The sequence below is a fragment of the Lipomyces chichibuensis genome (genome assembly GCF_038497645.1).
Source record: "Lipomyces chichibuensis strain CBS 12929 unplaced genomic scaffold V1513scaffold_34, whole genome shotgun sequence".
NCBI classification, from domain to species: Eukaryota; Fungi; Ascomycota; class Lipomycetes; order Lipomycetales; family Lipomycetaceae; genus Lipomyces; species Lipomyces chichibuensis.
In genome coordinates this window covers 126,636-144,215 of record NW_027117486.1, presented here as the reverse complement: position 1 = coordinate 144,215, position 17,580 = coordinate 126,636, and the positions used below count along the sequence as shown (strand labels likewise).

The 17,580-nt window shown below is 47.2% G+C and overlaps 5 protein-coding genes and 1 non-coding gene across 6 annotated transcripts; 2 read left to right on the top strand and 4 right to left on the bottom strand.

Moving 5' to 3' along the window:
- Positions 1–378: 378 nt before the first annotated feature.
- On the bottom strand, positions 379–1,072 carry V1513DRAFT_450314 (uncharacterized protein). The gene is made up of 4 exons (XM_066898807.1): positions 911–1,072; positions 589–858; positions 444–556; positions 379–423 (listed from the first exon to the last, which is right to left on the bottom strand). The coding sequence occupies exons 2-3, from the start codon at positions 780–782 to the stop codon at positions 475–477; spliced, it is 276 nt and encodes a 91-aa protein (XP_066751902.1). The 5' UTR covers positions 783–858; positions 911–1,072; the 3' UTR covers positions 379–423; positions 444–474.
- Positions 1,073–1,667: 595 nt separating this feature from the next.
- On the top strand, positions 1,668–1,757 carry V1513DRAFT_t78. Its single transcript has one exon. It is a non-coding gene; the product is annotated as a tRNA-Asp (tRNA).
- Positions 1,758–2,260: 503 nt separating this feature from the next.
- On the top strand, positions 2,261–3,950 carry V1513DRAFT_383271 (uncharacterized protein; the record flags this gene model as incomplete). Its single annotated transcript, XM_066895135.1, has 2 exons — positions 2,261–3,851; positions 3,904–3,950. 2 exons carry the CDS (start codon positions 2,261–2,263, stop codon positions 3,948–3,950), a joined length of 1,638 nt encoding a protein of 545 aa, XP_066751901.1.
- Positions 3,951–4,497: 547 nt separating this feature from the next.
- On the bottom strand, positions 4,498–6,168 carry V1513DRAFT_383329 (uncharacterized protein; the record flags this gene model as incomplete). The annotated part of the gene is made up of 1 exon (XM_066895138.1): positions 4,498–6,168. The coding sequence occupies one exon, from the start codon at positions 6,166–6,168 to the stop codon at positions 4,498–4,500; it is 1,671 nt and encodes a 556-aa protein (XP_066751900.1).
- Positions 6,169–8,729: 2,561 nt separating this feature from the next.
- On the bottom strand, positions 8,730–12,902 carry V1513DRAFT_383388 (P-loop containing nucleoside triphosphate hydrolase protein; the record flags this gene model as incomplete). The annotated part of the gene is made up of 2 exons (XM_066895139.1): positions 8,730–10,273; positions 10,322–12,902. 2 exons carry the CDS (start codon positions 12,900–12,902, stop codon positions 8,730–8,732), a joined length of 4,125 nt encoding a protein of 1,374 aa, XP_066751899.1.
- Positions 12,903–14,630: 1,728 nt separating this feature from the next.
- V1513DRAFT_426951 (uncharacterized protein) lies at positions 14,631–17,382 on the bottom strand (the record flags this gene model as incomplete). Its single annotated transcript, XM_066896194.1, has 2 exons — positions 14,631–16,766; positions 16,822–17,382. 2 exons carry the CDS (start codon positions 17,380–17,382, stop codon positions 14,631–14,633), a joined length of 2,697 nt encoding a protein of 898 aa, XP_066751898.1.
- Between the last annotated feature and the right edge of the window lie 198 nt (positions 17,383–17,580).

The window sequence follows — 17,580 nt, the reverse complement described above, 5'->3', positions numbered from 1 at the left end:
CAGATCTGAAGTCATCAGCGGCGTATCTTGCCGACTCCTTTTTAGTACCAATTCAATAGAAATGGAGCTACAAATGGTATGAACTGAAGGGTAGGTGAGTGGGTTACAACCTTGATAGAGTAAAAAGGTGAAACGCAACAATGGAAGGTGGCTGAGTGTTTTTGTATTTTTTGTGCTTTTGTTTCTGTTTACGCTATTGATGGGCAGCGCGTTATAGCATGCAGCCTTCACCGGAGTGGAGATTACGCCGGCGATTGATCTTCTCTCTGCTAGCATTCGGACGACGAACACCGGAAACTGTATTGAACTATAGAGCAATTACATGCACTTCGTGAAAGATAGTTACAGCTAATTGCCGTCATGTTGAACCCCAACATACTTCGGAACTATGGTGTCTGTAATAACATTTCTTCTGGCAAACTAATACTAATAGACGTTTGTATACTTCCACATCCAAATTTTGCTGAGAATCTATCAATTGATCCTCTCAATGATGCAGGCGGTACCATATGAACATACTTCAGCAAACCTGCCTTCCATTTCTCCGCTCTCGAATCTCATGGCAATAATAGCGTTTCCTCCTTCGACAGGCACTCGCCAACCATCCTGTCGACGGCTGCATTCCGGCTGTCATATAACATTTTCGTAAAGATTCCCACCTCGCCGCCAATCAACGATTTGAAGCCGGCCCCAATGTCGGCTATGACATTCCGAGAGCGGACGGTGAGCCCGTAGACAGTGCTGATTACACGTACGACGCGATAACCTGGGATTTCGTTCATTGTACTGACGAGAACACCGCGTGTATCTCCAAACGAGTGGAGATCAAGATCGGCGACATCATCTTTCGTGCTTTTCTCGGGATGCCGTGGAAGTATATAGGATGCGGTAGAGTAATGGCGAGATGATATATACGCTAAAAACTCAGTAACTAATTCACAGTATCTCTGGTCACTTCACGAGTTCACGTAAAGGTGCGTATGTGGAAGACACTTCTTGGTCGCTACCAGTCGCACCGCGACTTATATTTCCTGCGACGACTTGTGTGGCTACATGTAGCACCTGCTAAATTTAGGGCTGGACATATTCGTACATGAATATTCGTGTACGAATATTCGTAAGTCGAATACGAATAATTCGAAGTAGATTACTTAGTAATATTCGTACGAATAAAAAAGTCGATTAACGTACTTCTCTTGTCCTCAAATTAATTTCGTTGCAGTAACGGATGTGCTCGTGGTCTCAAAACATTTCGGGAGCTTTACACCCCAATCGGAACCAATACCACGCTTCCTTCTTGATCTTGCTCTATCGTGTAAATTCTCCAGCCAGCCTTTGGCAAATCTATCTCTGGATCCCCCGACAAATGCTTCATGAAAACACCATGCGTGACTACAGCAATGTCTCGCCTTGTACAATCTTGCAGTTCCACAACTCTGTCTGCCAAGCTCCAGTGAACACTGCTTGCACGGTCATCTACGGCTTCGGGAGAATAAAGACCCTCCTTGAGCTGCCATCCTACATGTAGGCTAGAAAAGTCCAAACCGATTCACTTATTTTAAATGAATAAGTGATCTTACATCGTTTTTTCGTTTTTTTTGTGCGGTACAATGTGTTCGGCGATTGGGTCAACAGTACACAATCAATGGTCCACAGTACACAATCAATCGGCAATAGTTTAGTGGCTAGAATTTCCGCCTGTCAGGTGCGTTCGCATCAGCGCGCGGGGGACCGGGGTTCAATTCCCCGTTGCCGAGTTTTTTTTCAATTTTTAGTTTTGCACTACTGTATTTTGTTTTGGCTAAAGGTTTTATTTCGTGCTATATATATATTTATATTCATGTGTATCTGGGACATTGAGAGAGAATATTTTATATTTATTAGAAGTACAATTTAGACTTGTAGCTTTCGCTTACTGGCAAATCCATCGCTTCGAATACTTAAAAGGGACCGGGTAACTCTGCACCCGTAAATCAGCACATAAGGTTTAGGGTTATTACTTAACCGAACCCCATCCCATACGGCTGGGCAAAGCTGACCATTATTTGCGATAGCAGATAACGGCCTTGGTCGAATCGCAGCAAGCGCAACAAAGCTCAAGCCCCACGCTAGTCACCATCGACTTACAACTGAAAGAATTATGGCGCCCCGCATTTGCTTTTCTGAGACCTTGTTGCTATCTCGCCAGTGCTGCCTGTGTGTGCGACTCTCGTCGCGACAATTACGAGGATATAAACGATTGAACAGGTTAGCCCGCACAATGGCAACACTGCCTAACCTTCCGTTACTCTCCGCGCTCGCGTCGCATCCTCCGGCGAAGGCAGCAATTATTCACAACTCCTCGCGAAAAGCTTTCGATTACAGCTCGCTGCTTCGTGACATCTTCCGATGGCGTTCAGTTCTCAGCAATTTAGGATCCGACCCAAGGGACAAGCGCATCGCGATTATGGGGGAGAATAGCTACGAGTTCGTCGTGTGTTTGCTTGCGGCGACATCGTTGCCACGAACAATTGCCGTGCCGCTGTGCCCGTCTCATACTACACCTGAGATCACGTACCAGCTCGACGACGCAGATTGTTGTGCTATTGTCACAACCGAGCGATTCAAAAAGAAGCTTGCCCCGCTGGTCAATGGACGGGATTTTGTTATATACGAGGACGTCGAACTACCCCCTTCCGAAAATGTCACGGTCGCGAAGGACCCTTTCGATCAAGCAGTCGAAACAAGCGGTATTATTCTCTACACTTCTGGCACGTCAGGTAACCCCAAAGGCGTCGTCATTCCGAATGCGACGCTCCACGCACAAGCATCGTCTCTTATCAAAGCCTGGGCAATCGCTCCAAGAGACACGATCCTCCATACACTCCCTTTGCATCACATTCATGGCATTCTTAACGCTCTGCTTGTCCCGCTCTTCGTGGGCGCGACCATCGTCTTCCAGTTCCCCTTCGCTGCTGGCCCGGTCCTGAGTTTACTTGCGCATGAGGACGCAACCGCACCGGAAATTTCAATATATACCGCCGTGCCGACAGTATATGCCCGTTTGTCGACTCTATACCGCTCCTTGCCACCGGATAAACAGGCCTCGATTACAGATGCAATTCCGAAATCGTTGCATCTCGCCATGTGCGGCTCTGCGGCATTACCTGACCCGCTTCGTGACGGCTGGGCCCAGTTGTCGGGTGGTCACCCGCAGTTACTCGAGCGCTACGGCATGACTGAAGTAGGCATGGCGCTTAGCCAGCCTTTGAAAGAGAGCGAGCGGGTGAGTGGAAGTGTAGGAAAACCATTACCGGGTGTGTATGCGCGGTTGGTGGATAAGGATACTTTGGAAGTATTGTACCAGTCTGTCGGGTGGCAGTCTGAGGAATGGATTTCAGAGAAGCCGGAGGGTGATGGGCAGCTGTTGGGCGAGATTGAGCTGTCTGGACCGACAATTTTCAAAGAGTATTGGCGGAAACCGGATGCGACAGTCGGGTCATTTGTGACTGACGCGAGCGGGCGTAAGTGGTTCCGAACCGGCGACATCGCTGGTGTCGATAGGGCCGGTCGTTGGTGGATCAAAGGCCGCGAGTCTATGGATATTATCAAATCTGGTGGCGAGAAGTTGTCAGCGTTGGAAATTGAGAGGGAGATTTTGTCATTGGTTGGAGTAGCCGAATGTGCGGTCGTCGGGTTGCCGAGTCCGGACTGGGGACAGGCTGTCGCCACCGTTATTGTTATGCAGGCTAATGTCGAGCCGATCACATATGACAGTTTGAAGGCCGAGTTGAAGAAGCGCTTGACGGGGTATAAGATTCCAAAAGAGCTGAAAATCGTCGAACAGATTCCGCGGAATCAAATGGGAAAGGGTAGGTTATTTTTGTGCAATTGTTTGGAACCATTACTGACTGTTATATATAGTGAATAAGAAGACCCTTGTCAAGCAGGTCTGGCCTGAGAAGTTTTAGACTCAAATCGCATGTTTTCGCATCCATGGAGAGTGTGTGATAATTATCCTAATCGCCATGGGTCCGCATGACCTCTTACCGCTATCAGTATTAATTCTCTACATTCAAATGATCTATATAAAAGACTTTTGTAAGCAAAAAACCATTCAACCAAACGAGTCAAAGCTAGTCCATAACAATTACTTGGATCATTTATAAACACTGCATGATATAGATTCCAGTTATCAATAAGTGCTCATCTGGCATCCTCGCAGGAGCCGCAGAGATGTTGATATAATGAGCGGGAGTCTGGAACAGCCCGATGATGTATTTGAGCAACGCGTAATGCTCGCAAACTCCTGCATCCACCTAATTCCTGCATCCACCTGAGGCGCAGTCTAAAATGCATTCATCAAGGACTGCCGTCATCGTTGCAGTTCTCTGAGAATTATTAATCGGGCAAGCCCGAATAAATCATTAACTTGTCCAACAAACTAATTTTACAAAACCAAATAACGCCCCACTATGTAGATCGTTTACACACGAAGGAAGAAATCACAAAGTAAGTCTACTTGCACACGGTCATGCATGCTAATAAATCTCTCGCCTTCACATGCACGATCCCCGAATCCAAATCGTTGATTCCGATGTTGAGAATGATCGTGTCATCTAGCCAGCCGTGGTAATACTCGTTCGCAAGCGGATTTTTGTATGTCGAGTTGCGGTGGATGGGGATATTGTAGAGGAATGGGTACTTTGCAGCTGCTTCCATTTCGGATGTCAAGGGCTGGTCTTTTAACTCAGGCATATCAAGTGGCGCAGAGCTTCCCGAGTCCGAAGATTCCGAGCTCTCAAGACCGTCTTCAGTAAAATCCTTGATTGAGTTCTCATACTCGTCCACTTCCTGGTCTTCCATTGCGTCCCAAATGGTACGTCCGCCGTACTTCGCTTCATTCCACGGCTCATGGCGTCTAAAATTTGCATGGTCCCAAACCATCGACACAGTAAAGATCATCATCTTCTCATCAGACCCAGCATATATCAAATTATTCGTCCGTCCAATAATTTGAAATGGCGCCGTCGCATTCATCACCATCACATACCTCCTATAAAAGACTTCGAGGTAGCTATGATACTTGATTTGAAACAGCTCGATTAAAACCGTATTGTGGATCGTCGGGATACAAGGGAATTCGCACAATGTCACACGGAGTGTGTTTGTTCCCTGATGAATGTCATTGCGGATCTGGTCGTTAATTTCTTCGTATTCTTTCTTTAATGTTGCAATGCAATTTGGCGCCGTTTCGCCCTTCACTAAATTCTCCACATGGGCGACCGTCACACGGTCGACATCAGCTAAGGCCGACATCGAACGGTTCTCAATATCATGCTGCACGAATCCCATGCCTTTATCATCATACATCACAAACCAATTTTTCTCGACCTCATGGTAATAGTCCCGTGGCAGCTCCGTCAATTCTCTAAACCGGATCGGCAGGTGCCCGACTTTCATCTTCTCACCCAAGTCCGGGATCATCATTCGTAAATCAATAATATACTGACTCAAACAGTTCCTGATCCCGTTCGTACCAACAATCATTAAAGGCTCCCCCATTGGTGAAAAGAACACGCGCGGATCACTCGGTCCGTTGGCCCCCTCGAGGTACGGCAGCCAAAGACATGTCCCATTCGGCGACCGCCATTCCGGAAACTTGATTTTCTGTGTCTCTGTCATGCACTTCAGTATCCGTCGGCCAATACCTTTCGACAGGCCCCAATTCATATCACAGTACACCAATTCGTGATGTTTGATCCCGCCGTTCCCTAATGACTGGCGTGCCAGTCCGAAATACGGATGTGCCGCGCCGGGTGGGTATGGCAGAATATTTGGATTATACTGCGCGGGCGTGTTTAATCCGAACCACTCGAACTCGATCCGAGCAAGTGTGCCCTCTGGGCCGTTTTCGGAAACAAGTACAACCGCGGATTCGTTTGTGTGTAGCGGGTTGCTGCACACTGCCAAGATGTCGAGAGGAGAATCCGACGCGACCAATCTCTTGTTAAGTTCGTATTGCTGGATAACCGACACCTTGATCTGCTCGTCCGTTAACCCGTTGTCTGATGACGATGTCGATGAGGAGTTTGACGGGGGTTGTGCAAAAGCGACGTATTCACTGCGAATCAGATTCGAGTACGACAGACCCGTGATTGTAAAGGTGATGAACGCGAACACCAGCATTATCCACAGCACGCGTCGATATAGTATCGAGATCTTCAGCTTAGCTTGCCGTGGACGCGCGAGCGCCACCATTATCCACAGCACGCGTCGAAAAGGTATTGAGATCTTCATCTTAGCTTGCCGTGGACGAGGAATCCCGCAGGCTGTGAAATCCACGTCTCCCCGATGTGTATATGTTTGTTCCGCGGTTATGCTGTGCGGGGACGATACTGTTCACTCACGTCAACTCTTTAGCGGAAAAATGTACATTTCCAGTTGAATAGTTGAATAGACTGCTCTGGCAGATAGGTAACCATTTACAAAAACTCGTCTCAAAATAATACTTCAATTGACTTTCTCACGTGATGTGAAGGTTCTTCTTTACCTTGGCCTTGGTCTTATCAACACGCGTCGAAAACAGAGTTCGTGTATTCCACTTAGTTGGCTTTCTAAGCTCGCGATCTCTTAAGAGGTGCAAGCCATCGCCAAAGCAGCCTTAAGTGCATAGCGAGTTGATTCGTGCTTGTATTATGACGGCCCATTGATTGGATTGGCCATTCGACTCCGATCTTACAAATAATCGTGACGTTTGAAGCGCAATATAGTTATACGATATTACGTACGAGGTGGTAAATTATCCATGTATTTCTTGTAAAATATCAGGTTATTCCAATGCATCTAAGGCGCCACGCCAAAAGCTTCCGTGTATGCTATCTGTCTATCTCAAGCCATTCATTCGTCACATGCAATCACTTACTGCACTGACGCATCTCGCTCCACCTGGACCAACCCAATTTGTCGCTACAACCCAGCCCCTTCAACATGCAATAATCCCTGGCCCCGACGGTGCCAGTCCACCATGACGCCATGTTCACTTATAAAGATGCAGAACCGGCTATTCAGTTATTCTACAATGTTAAATCCACCAGACTCATGGTCATCAAACGACCACTTGGATTCCACAATGGCATACGCTTATGGAGTGGGAAGGGATCACGGCAATTGAAGTCAACTTCGGTTAAGATACATCACAGCATTGGGTCATTCAAACCATGCTGTAGTTTGTCACCGGATCTAGAATAGCCGTTTGGAATGATATTAAACGCATCTAGCGAGTGACAGGTGCGGCGTCACGAAAATAAATTTCCGGATTCAGAATATTTCACGGGTCTGTCCTGCATCTTTCAAACTATACTCGCTTGTCTCCATTGCACATCTCATGATACTAGGCATGATAGCTTTCTCAAATGCGCTCACCGGGGCATCGGCCATGCCATCCATTAGCGTCAAATTATTTGTGGACCCACATTTTTCACAGAGTTTGATGGTGCATGTGCAAGCGAAGGATTACATAACATCTTACTAGCTATGCAGATCAAGACTAAGACCAATGAGAAATAATAGTCGGCTATTCGAGTGCTGCCGGACTCCGGATACCAAAATTTCTCTAATCGACTAGTGCAGGCAAGGCTCTCGAGCCGATGATAGTGTAACCTTCCCAGCCATGAGCAGACACTTGTAGCCATCTCCACCAGTGAAGCCACTAATTATACCAATTATTGTCAAGTCAACCGCATCAACCCCATATCATTTGTCTCGTATGCACTACCTTAACTCTTTAACGCTAGTACGGACAGCGCCGAATCCTTCGTACTAACTTAGTCTGACCAAGGAGATTGAGTCATTAGAGCAATTCGGCAAATGGAGGATTTGGATAATCCATTGGCTACGTCCGCGATGACGTAGGTTCTTGCAATATTGGCAACCGCGCGATTTGGTTCTTCATGCAATGCGTTGAGGATATAACGGAGGCACTTTCAAAGTCATGACTGAAATTCGCTCTCTCTCCCCGCGAAGCTTCGATGACCCGTGGTTGCTGACGGATGCGTCCTCGAATATTCTTTACCCATATGGTTAGAAAGGTGGCTGTGCCATGGCGACGAGGACATCCATCTTGTTGGAATAGTATGTTGCCGTAGAGGAAAGCAACTCGTTCACGACCGTGGTCGCGAATGAATCGTACACATATGTCGTAGGCGGAAACTCACTTGCTTTTCACGTGTTACAGTCAACGATCCAACGTAACCATGGGTGTTGCCCAAATCTGAAGCGACAAGATGGAGTTGTATTTGCGGAGATTGAAGAACCGGACGGCTCGATTGCCGGCGGCCTCGGAGGTAATTTTTATATGTCCGCAGGTCAATCGCCTCTCAGATAACAACAAGTACCAGTATCGCGTTGCATCGACGAAGGCTCGGAGTTTTACTCAGTCGTTGCACTGCGCAACGCCGGTCAGCAACGGTCACGCATTGGATGCCGTACTCGACGGGCTCTACGTTCTACTCCGAATACTATGGTTGGTTTTATTTTCTCTTTTCATTTTTTATTTCTATAATTATAACATATATCAATACGTCCCCCCCCACTATATAAGCCCTTCTATAGTTCCTAGCGTAAATGAAAATAACCCAGAGATGGAATAACTCCAAAATATTTAAAGAAAGTCATAAAACATTACAATGAAGACCCTAAATGAGCGACAATCTCCCTATTCCCAAAATTCTATATTCCTTTACCAAATTTTAATTTTTCTCCAATGCTTGCAATTTGACCAACTGGTAGTATTTCATTTTGTTGGCCAGCAATTCCTGGTGCGTTCCGCTCTCCAAAATTCGGCCATTCTCGAACACGTAGATGATGTCAGCCTTCTGAATTGTGCTGAGACGGTGCGCGATGGCGATAGTCGTCCTACCCTTGGCGGCATTATCGAGTGCAGTCTGGACAATCTTTTCGGACTCGTTATCAAGCGCCGAAGTAGCCTCGTCGAGAAGCAAAATCTTTGGATCTCGAATAAGCGCACGAGCAATAGCAATACGTTGCTTCTGACCACCAGAAAAAAGGGAGCCCTTGGCACCGCACATGGTTTCGTACCCATCTGGCAAAGACATGATGAAGTCGTGGATGTTGGCCTGCTTGCACACTTCGATCATCTTCTCATCGGAAATATCTGGGTCTAAACTACCGTATTTGACATTCTCCCGGACAGTGCCAGAGTACAACGTTGGCTCTTGCTGCACAAGTGCGATGTGACTTCTGTAAGCATTGACATTGAGGGAGCAGATATCTTGACCGTCGAGAAGGACTTGTCCAGACAATGGATTGTAGAATCGCTCAATGAGACCAATAGTCGTACTCTTTCCACAACCCGACGCACCCACCAAGGCAACATACTGGCCCTTCTTGACCGACAAATCGAGACCGCGCAAAACAGGAACCTGGAGACGCGTAGGGTACCGGAAGTGGACATTCTTGAAATCGATATTGCCCTGGATGTTCTCTGGCACAATGCCCTCGTCGCTCCACGAGTCGATAAGCGGCTCTTTCTCATAAAGGCGTTTGATGTTGCCAGCTGCATCGTATGCCCTTGCCATATCCAGCGCATAAGAGAAAACAATGGAACCGTTCTGAGAACCATTGACAATACTGATGACGGAGACGAAGAACATGAACACTGAATAGCCGTTGGTGCGGACTAGAGTGCTACCATACCAAAACATAAGAGACTGGATCAGATAGGCGAGCGCCTGAGTAGTACCATAGAGGGCTGCGCTGCTGTTGTTCTGACGACGGCCAGCGTGGTAGAGGCATCCGAGCGAAGATGCGTAGGTAGCAACAACATCGTCCTCTCTTGTGAGAGAAGCCACGGTTTTAATGGATGACGCAGCTTCGCAAGCATAAGACGATGATCGACTATAAGCCAGCTTGACACGCTCCTGGTGCTTCGCAAGCAGGTAGAACCTATAGAAACCAGCACCAAGCAAAAGCGGTACACAAGGACTTGTGACAGCTGCAAGTTTGAGAGCAACCCCGAGCGCGACACCTATACCACCGAAGATCATGATCAAAGAGCTGATAATCTGACCAAGAGTGGCGCCTGAGAGACCCTCAATTGCACCTGAATCCTTAGAAATGGCAGATGTGAGAGACCCTGCAGTGTTCTCTGGCTTGTCGAAAAAGCTGATATCTTGACGAACAATCTGGCGCAGGGTGCGCATACGGATACGCCGGACCAACCGTTGGCCGGAGTACGAGAACAATCCAACGGCCATGATCGGGCAGATGAGTTCTGCTACTGTTAGCAGAGTACTTACGTTCTACTATAAAAAAAATATACCAATAGCACCCATGACCAAATATGTAATATTATACTTCAGCAGACGGCTATTCATACGATCCTGGTCTGGAAGTTCGCCAAGAGCGTCGACAGAGCCAGAGTACACGGTGCTGAGATATGGATATCCAGCTGCCATGATGATCGTAAACATGAGCGCAAGAAGATTGATGTTTCTCTCGGGTAAACTGAGTTCATAGAGGAACTTTGCAATGTCGACGACCGAGTACTTCTTCTCTTCAGGGTCGACGATGTTCGAGGCGACAACACTCGAAATTGATCTGGCAGTCTTAGTACGAGATAAAAGCAGCCTCGAGGTCTCCTTGTCATCATCTGATGATGACCCACCTTCTTCGTCAAACTGACGTTGACGTTCGTAATCTTCTAACGCTGCCTTCTCATCTAACATTTCTTCGACACTATCGACTTCAACATCTTCAATGACCTGAGCGTCCTCCAACCGCTCTTCTACTTCTTGCTCAACATCCTGAGCTTTGACGAGTGAGTAGTATTCTCCGCGCCTAGCAACTAACTCTTCATGAGTGCCCTTTTCAAGAATGACACCGCGCTTCATAACAACAATCATATCCGCATCCTTGACAGTTGAGAGCCGGTGCGCAATGACAATGGTGGTCCTATTTTTGGAAGCCTTGTCAAGCGCATCCTGAACGATACCTTCACTCTTAGTGTCCAATGCGGAAGTGGCCTCGTCGAGTAAGAGAATTTTTGGGTTCGAGACGACAGCGCGAGCGATGGCAACTCTTTGTTTCTGACCACCTGATAGCAAAAATCCTCTCTCACCGACATGAGTATCCAGTCCCTTCGGAAGGGTATCAATGAAGACCATCGCGTTCGCTTGTCTGCAAGCTTCCTGAACCAAAGCACGCTTCTCAACGTCGGATGCGTGCTCGTAGGTGGTGCCGATAAGACCATAAGCAACATTGTCAAATACAGTACCGGCGAACAAAATCGGCTCCTGAGACACAAGAGCGATCTGCTGACGCAACCACTTAACGTTTAAATCCTCGATATCGACGCCATCGAAAAGGACCTTTCCACGAACAGGCTTATAGAAACGTTCGATGAGACCGACAATTGTGGACTTTCCGGAACCAGAGGCGCCAACCAAAGCCACAGTTGTTCCTGCCTTAATCTGCAGATTGAAGTCCTGCATGACAATGACATCGGGACGGGACGGGTACACAAATTTGACTTCCTGTAGCTCAATGTGTCCTTCTACCGTTGACAGAGAGCGGCCGCCATTCGAGGATGGATCAATGGCAGAAGTGCGTTCAATCGTCGTGTAGATCTTGTTGACGGCTGAAGTAGCAGCGGCGACAGCGCGAACGTGAGGGGTAATCGACGTAATCGCGAACAGTCCTTGAATCATAGATGCGAGGATCGTAACGAGTGCGAGGATAGACAGTTCGCCGCTGATGAGGAACATAGGGCCTTGCCAGAACGCCATGGCGTCGTCGAGGTACAAGCCGAGCCAGGCGATACCGGTAATAGAACCAGCATAGAAACCAGCACGTAGAGCAAACTTCTGACTGACACTTAAATAGAAGTCGTATTTGCTGGAAAGTCTGTCCTGAATACCGAATGCCTGAACGTTGCGGATCGATGAGAGCACCTCTTCGATGACAGAACCACCAGCAGAAGATCCGTTCAATGCTTTCCTGTATAAAGATGTCATGCGATTGGACGCAAAAATAAACGATCCTACAATGAACACCGCGACGCACGACAGCAATCCTGCCAAACGAGGCGAGAGAGAGTAGCTAACGATGAATGAACACACGAAAGTAGAGCTGAACGAAATCAAATATCCCAATTTCTCCGATATGCCGTCCTGAATCATCATTGTGTCGGACGAAATACGGGTTGTAATTTCACCAGTGCCGAGTTTGTCGAAATAAGCAATGTTCTGCTTCATGATCGACGCAAGGTAGTTCTGGCGGATACGAGCAGCAAGAACCTCCCCGCGATCAATGAAAATAAACGTGAAAAGGTAGGATGTCACGAACTCGCCGATAGCGAAGTAAATGAAATAAATGGCGTCGTAACTGGCCTGGCGCTGGAAGTCCTCGGGACTGACAAATTCTGGAACCATAGTATAGTTGTAGGTGCTGTCGTAGTAAGGCGACTCGAAGAATAGCTTGGAATCATAGTCGGTAGTGTTGTATGTGGTGGTATTGTAGAATGTCTCATTATACTTTATGAAATTGCTGTATCCACCGTAGTATTCGTAGAAGTCTCTTGAGCTAATATAGGCTGTAAAATTCTGCGCAAACACGCCAAACATGATTGGCATAATAGCCTTGATCGAGCCCTCGGTTGCAGCTAGGAAGACCGCGAGAACGACAAGGAATCTATCTTTCGTGGTCGCATATCTGTAGGCTGAGAAAAAAGATGTCTTAACTGCAGGTGTCTGCACCTGTTCACGTAGGATGACGGCTTCTGGGAGTGGCAGGCTAGAGAATTGATCACCACGATCTGTCGGAGGAATGAGAGAAGTCGAACCCCCGCGAGAGCCCAGCAGCGGAGTCTCTGCTGAGTCAACAGCGCGCTTCTCAGTTGACATGCTGCAAACCAGTGATTCGTGGGACCAAATAGAGACCAAGGAGAAAGGAGAGGAAAGAAAAGAAGGAGAGAAGGAGGAGAGAGAAGTCAAGATGAATACTACGATAAGCACGCAAAGGCCGGGAACGCGAGTACGAGACAGTAAACCATGCGGAAACGGTTCAGGCTTGCGGCGCGCCGCAGGCAGCTGGCGGGCTCGAGTCGGCGAACTCCAGCAAACTTGTGGCGCTTTAGTGCACTTGCAGAAGAACGACAACAAACCTTTTTCACTACGAATATAGTCAGCCAGCTCAAGATGCCACGGCACTAACCAATTACTCTGGCATTTTAAGCATTTCCTCAACGCTCTGCACCACAAAGACAATGCTTCCGAAAGATCTGGAAACCCAAAGTTCGGAGTCAATTTCTCTGTACTCGATCGACCTCTACCGTTGAAGTAGAGAATCAATAGAGACCAATCCACCGACTTAGTCCAGCGATAGCGACCAAGATAGTGTGGTGTACGGGGTGACTTACTTGCACGTAAATAGTAACTTTGACCGTGTTAGTGAGTTGAGCAAGTTGGAACCTGAACTTTCTGATTTCGTTCGTTGGCGAAATTATGCTCGAGAAGATAAGATAGCTCTAAACTCTGATAGTGTTTGTTCCTGAGTTTGTTGGCTCAATGCCAAGCTTTTACGTATTTAGGGCGCATATTCCCATAAGCGGGGCATACAATCAGGGGCTACAAACCCTAAATTGTGACTCATCAGGGCAGAGGTTGGCCCGGCAAATTGCCGACGTCCTCAAGATAACGAAACCAGTTGCAATTTCCGGTTTTCTTCGCCTCGGTTTTCTTTGGAGTCCCTGAGCTTGCGCTATTCAGGAATTAAAGGGGAATTAGCTTTCTTTTTTTTGTTGGTTGTGAGTCAATTAATTGATGCCGCCACGCACTGCCGTCGCGGTACGATGACGTCTTTTTGCTATCCAACTACTTGGCCATGATGCTCGAAACACCTAACGCACGAATCAGGTCGGGATACCCAATTCTGAACATTGAAAGGCGGCGCATATATTACTGCAATCCCAAATCATATTCTGGTCGTTAACTGCCAATTCTTCTACATCTGTGTCAATTGGTTAGGAGGTTCTCAAACTGACAACGCGCCAATCTTATGCACGTCTGCCTTTTTTTGGTCTCATGAGTCATATACTAAAAGGTAAATGATATACACTTTTCTTTCGCCTCGATTCTATCTCGCAGTCTACATGAGCATCTATCTCAGTACACTGACCGCTGCCCGCGCAATGGCTCAAGGGTGCCCCGCCGGCGGCCCTGTAAACAGGTCGAAACAATAATGACTTATTTGATCCAGGCGGTTAGCGCGGAATAGGTCAAACCTTTCACTGTGAGAGGATATGATGTTCCTACGTGGCGACCGTCCTTCAACTCAATAATGTGATGAGGCTGTCGTCTTTACTTTTTTCCGCAGGCAATCCCTGATGACAATATTCAAATCCGGTAGACGCTAGTCGATATTGTAGACTAATAATTACAAGTATTGAGTAATAAACAGAAATTCGAAGAATAAACAACAGACTCATGAAACGTAGGAAAGTGACGTTATATCATCACAGGATATCATAACAAGCAGTACAGAATATTGACAAAATTCACAAAAAAGGAATCAGATAACGCCGATCGCCACTGAAAACCAAAACTAATGCGAAATCAAAACTGGTGAAAATATTACTCAATTTCCGTATGCTGCGTCGCCACGCGCCTTAGATCCACAAGGAAATCCTCAAGCTTGCGCTTGGGTTTCTCGCGCCAACCCTTCCCATTCATAACGCGGTCAAATTTCACGCTACCCTGCATCAAGTAGTAGACTCCACCAAGCACACAGAAAACGGCGAACGATAATATCCACACTCTAACAATCGTCACTATAGAAGTCTGCTGTCCGCTTTCAAAAACACCAAATATGGCAAAGAGCGTGGCGACAATGTCAACAACAAAGATTGCGCCAGCTAATTGCCAGGAAGGCATTGACGACCAGAATGGACCAGACGCGCGTGTGATAAAAATAAGCCAGTTCTCAGATAGTGCAATTTGAAGGAAAAGGATCTCATCCAAATTACCAAAATTCTGGATAATTCCTCCACCGTCTACAAACATCGTCGTGAGCGTGATCCATGTCCCAGAGGCGAGAATGATACCGAGAAAAACTGACATTCCCCATAGTTTTGGCAAATTCCATTTAACCGGAGTAATCGAGTATGGCGCATTATCATAAGCAATAGCAAGCGTAGCGATGTCAGCAAAGATAGCTATAAAAACGACAAGCTCAATATTTAGCGATCGGTTCAATATTGCGATCGACAAACCTAAGAAAAGCTCCAAGTGTAGAGAGAGCGCAATGCGATAGACCACATAAGAATACATTCGATGGAATATCTGCCGCGAAGTCTTCAGAGCATCAATGATAGCGGATAAGCCAGGTGCTAGGAAAACGATATCGGCCGCGGAGCGGGCCGCGTCTGACGCGCCCTGAACGGCAATTCCAGTGTCTGCACGTTTTAGTGATGGTGCATCGTTGACTCCGTCGCCAGTCATTGCCACTAAATAGCCTCGCTCCTGAAGGATTTCGACAACGTTGTACTTATGCTGTGGAAAAACTTCCGCAAATCCATCTGCTGCTTCAACAAAATCGTAAACTTCTGAGCCTGGCATATCGCCACCGCCACCAAGTCCAAGTCTTTCAGCGTTATATATGTTTGTTCCCAATCCGAGTCGACGTGCAGTTTCTCGCGCTATGCCGACGGCATCACCTGTCAACATCTTGATAGACAAACCCAGACTCTTTGCCTCGTTTATTGTCTTGGCGGTATCGTGGCGAGGAGGGTCGGATAATGGCATTATTCCTAGAATTTCCCAGTTTCCATTACCGACACGGCGAGCAACACCCAAAGACCGAAATCCGCGAGTCGCGAACTCCGCGACTTTATTCTTATACTCGCTTGAGACTTCCTCTGAAAGCACCTGACTTTCTTCAACTGTCCTGAGAATAACCAATGGAGCTCCCTTGACACATATCATTCGTTCTCCTTCTCGAGACTCAACGACGGCCGTGATCTTCTTCGAAACCGGATCGAATGGGGAGAACTCCCTAACCTTATACTTCAACAACGAGGATCTTGCCACCGGATAAGCTCTCAACGCCTTTAAAAATGTCCTGTCAATAGCGTCCACGCCTTTCTTTTTGCGAGAAGAAGCGAGGCAGGCTGCCAAAATCAAGTCATCGGACTCAACGCCGGCAACTGTGTATGGTTCAGACAAGGACAGCTGGTTCTTGGTAAGGGTGCCGGTCTTATCGGAACAAAGAATCTCAACGCCGGCGAGAGACTCAATCGCTGATAGCTTCTGGACAATTGCCTTCTTCTGAGCCAGATAAGCGGCGCCAACAGCCATAGTAGTCGTCACAACAGCAGGGAGACCGACAGGGACACCAATTATTGTTATAGCCAGTGTGTATTGGAGGATCTCAACGATGGGACTTGAACGATAAAAGCAGGATATCCAAACAACGAGAAGCGTAGCAATTACGAGAGCCAAAAGCGTTCCTCCAATGCCATTCAGGACCTGGGTGAAGTGACCACTCTCACGTGAGGATGTAGCAAGTTTTGCCGCATGGCCGACAAAGGTCCTATCGCCAGTATTTGTCACAACCATAAATGTCTCGCCATGTCTGACTGTTGACGAGCCATAACAACTGTCGCCATGGTATTTGTCAACGGCTAGAGATTCGCCCGTAATAGATGACTGGTCAACTTGAATGAATGTCCCTTCGGTAATTAGGCGACCATCGGCTGGGAGAATGGAACCCTAAGCCCAAGTTAGTCTTGCCTCACAAACCGGACAGTAATGACAAGAAAACTACCTCCTCAAGCTGAACAATATCACCAGGAACAATCTCGTTGGTATCAATCTCAACAAGAGCACCATCTCGCAATGCTGTAGCTTTTTGCGCCAATGTCTTCTTAAGTTCGTCGACAATGGACCCAGCCTGAAACTCTTGAATAAATCCAACGGCTGCATTTAGTAATAATAACGCACAGATTACGCCAAAATCAACCCAATCTTGAAGTGCAGCCGCGAGTATAGCGGCGGCCTCCATGACAAACTGAATCGGTCCAACAAAGTACATCAGGAACGTTTTGACCAGATTTCCCTTGTCTTCCTGCATTTGGTTCAAACCGTACTTCTTGCGACGAAGCAACACCTGATCCTGAGTCAACCCAACTTTTGGATCTGTCTGCAGTAATTCATCAGCGATTTCAGAGCGCATAGTGGTGACGACATCAGTAAGCATGTCATCAAACTCCTCGTCTGAATCAAGGTCGTTCAGAAGGGCGTCAATATCCCCGTCAAATCTGTCGTCCTTGTCGAGGACCGGCTTCTCGCAATAAACTTGCATACTGCTATCGCCATCAGCCGTCATGGTTAAGTCAAAAGGATCGTGACTTTCTCAAATGTAGACGATATTTGCCAGAAGTGATCGACTGGGAAATGGAAAGGGTCGAAGAGGAATCGCACTTCGTTGTATATGACGCCTCCCGGACAAGGACACAGCTGATGGAATTTTGGCACGCTGATTGCGGATCCAATTTGCAACAAGGAACTCCCTATCACGAGACTG

Coding starts and splice junctions, on each gene's coding strand:
- V1513DRAFT_450314 (XM_066898807.1), bottom strand. CDS start 782: ATGAACGAAATCCCAGGTTATCGCGTCGTACGTGTAATCAGCACTGTC. Junction 557..588: donor AGGATGGTTGGCGAGTGCCT/GTCGAAGGAGGA, acceptor TATTGCCATGAG/ATTCGAGAGCGGAGAAATGG.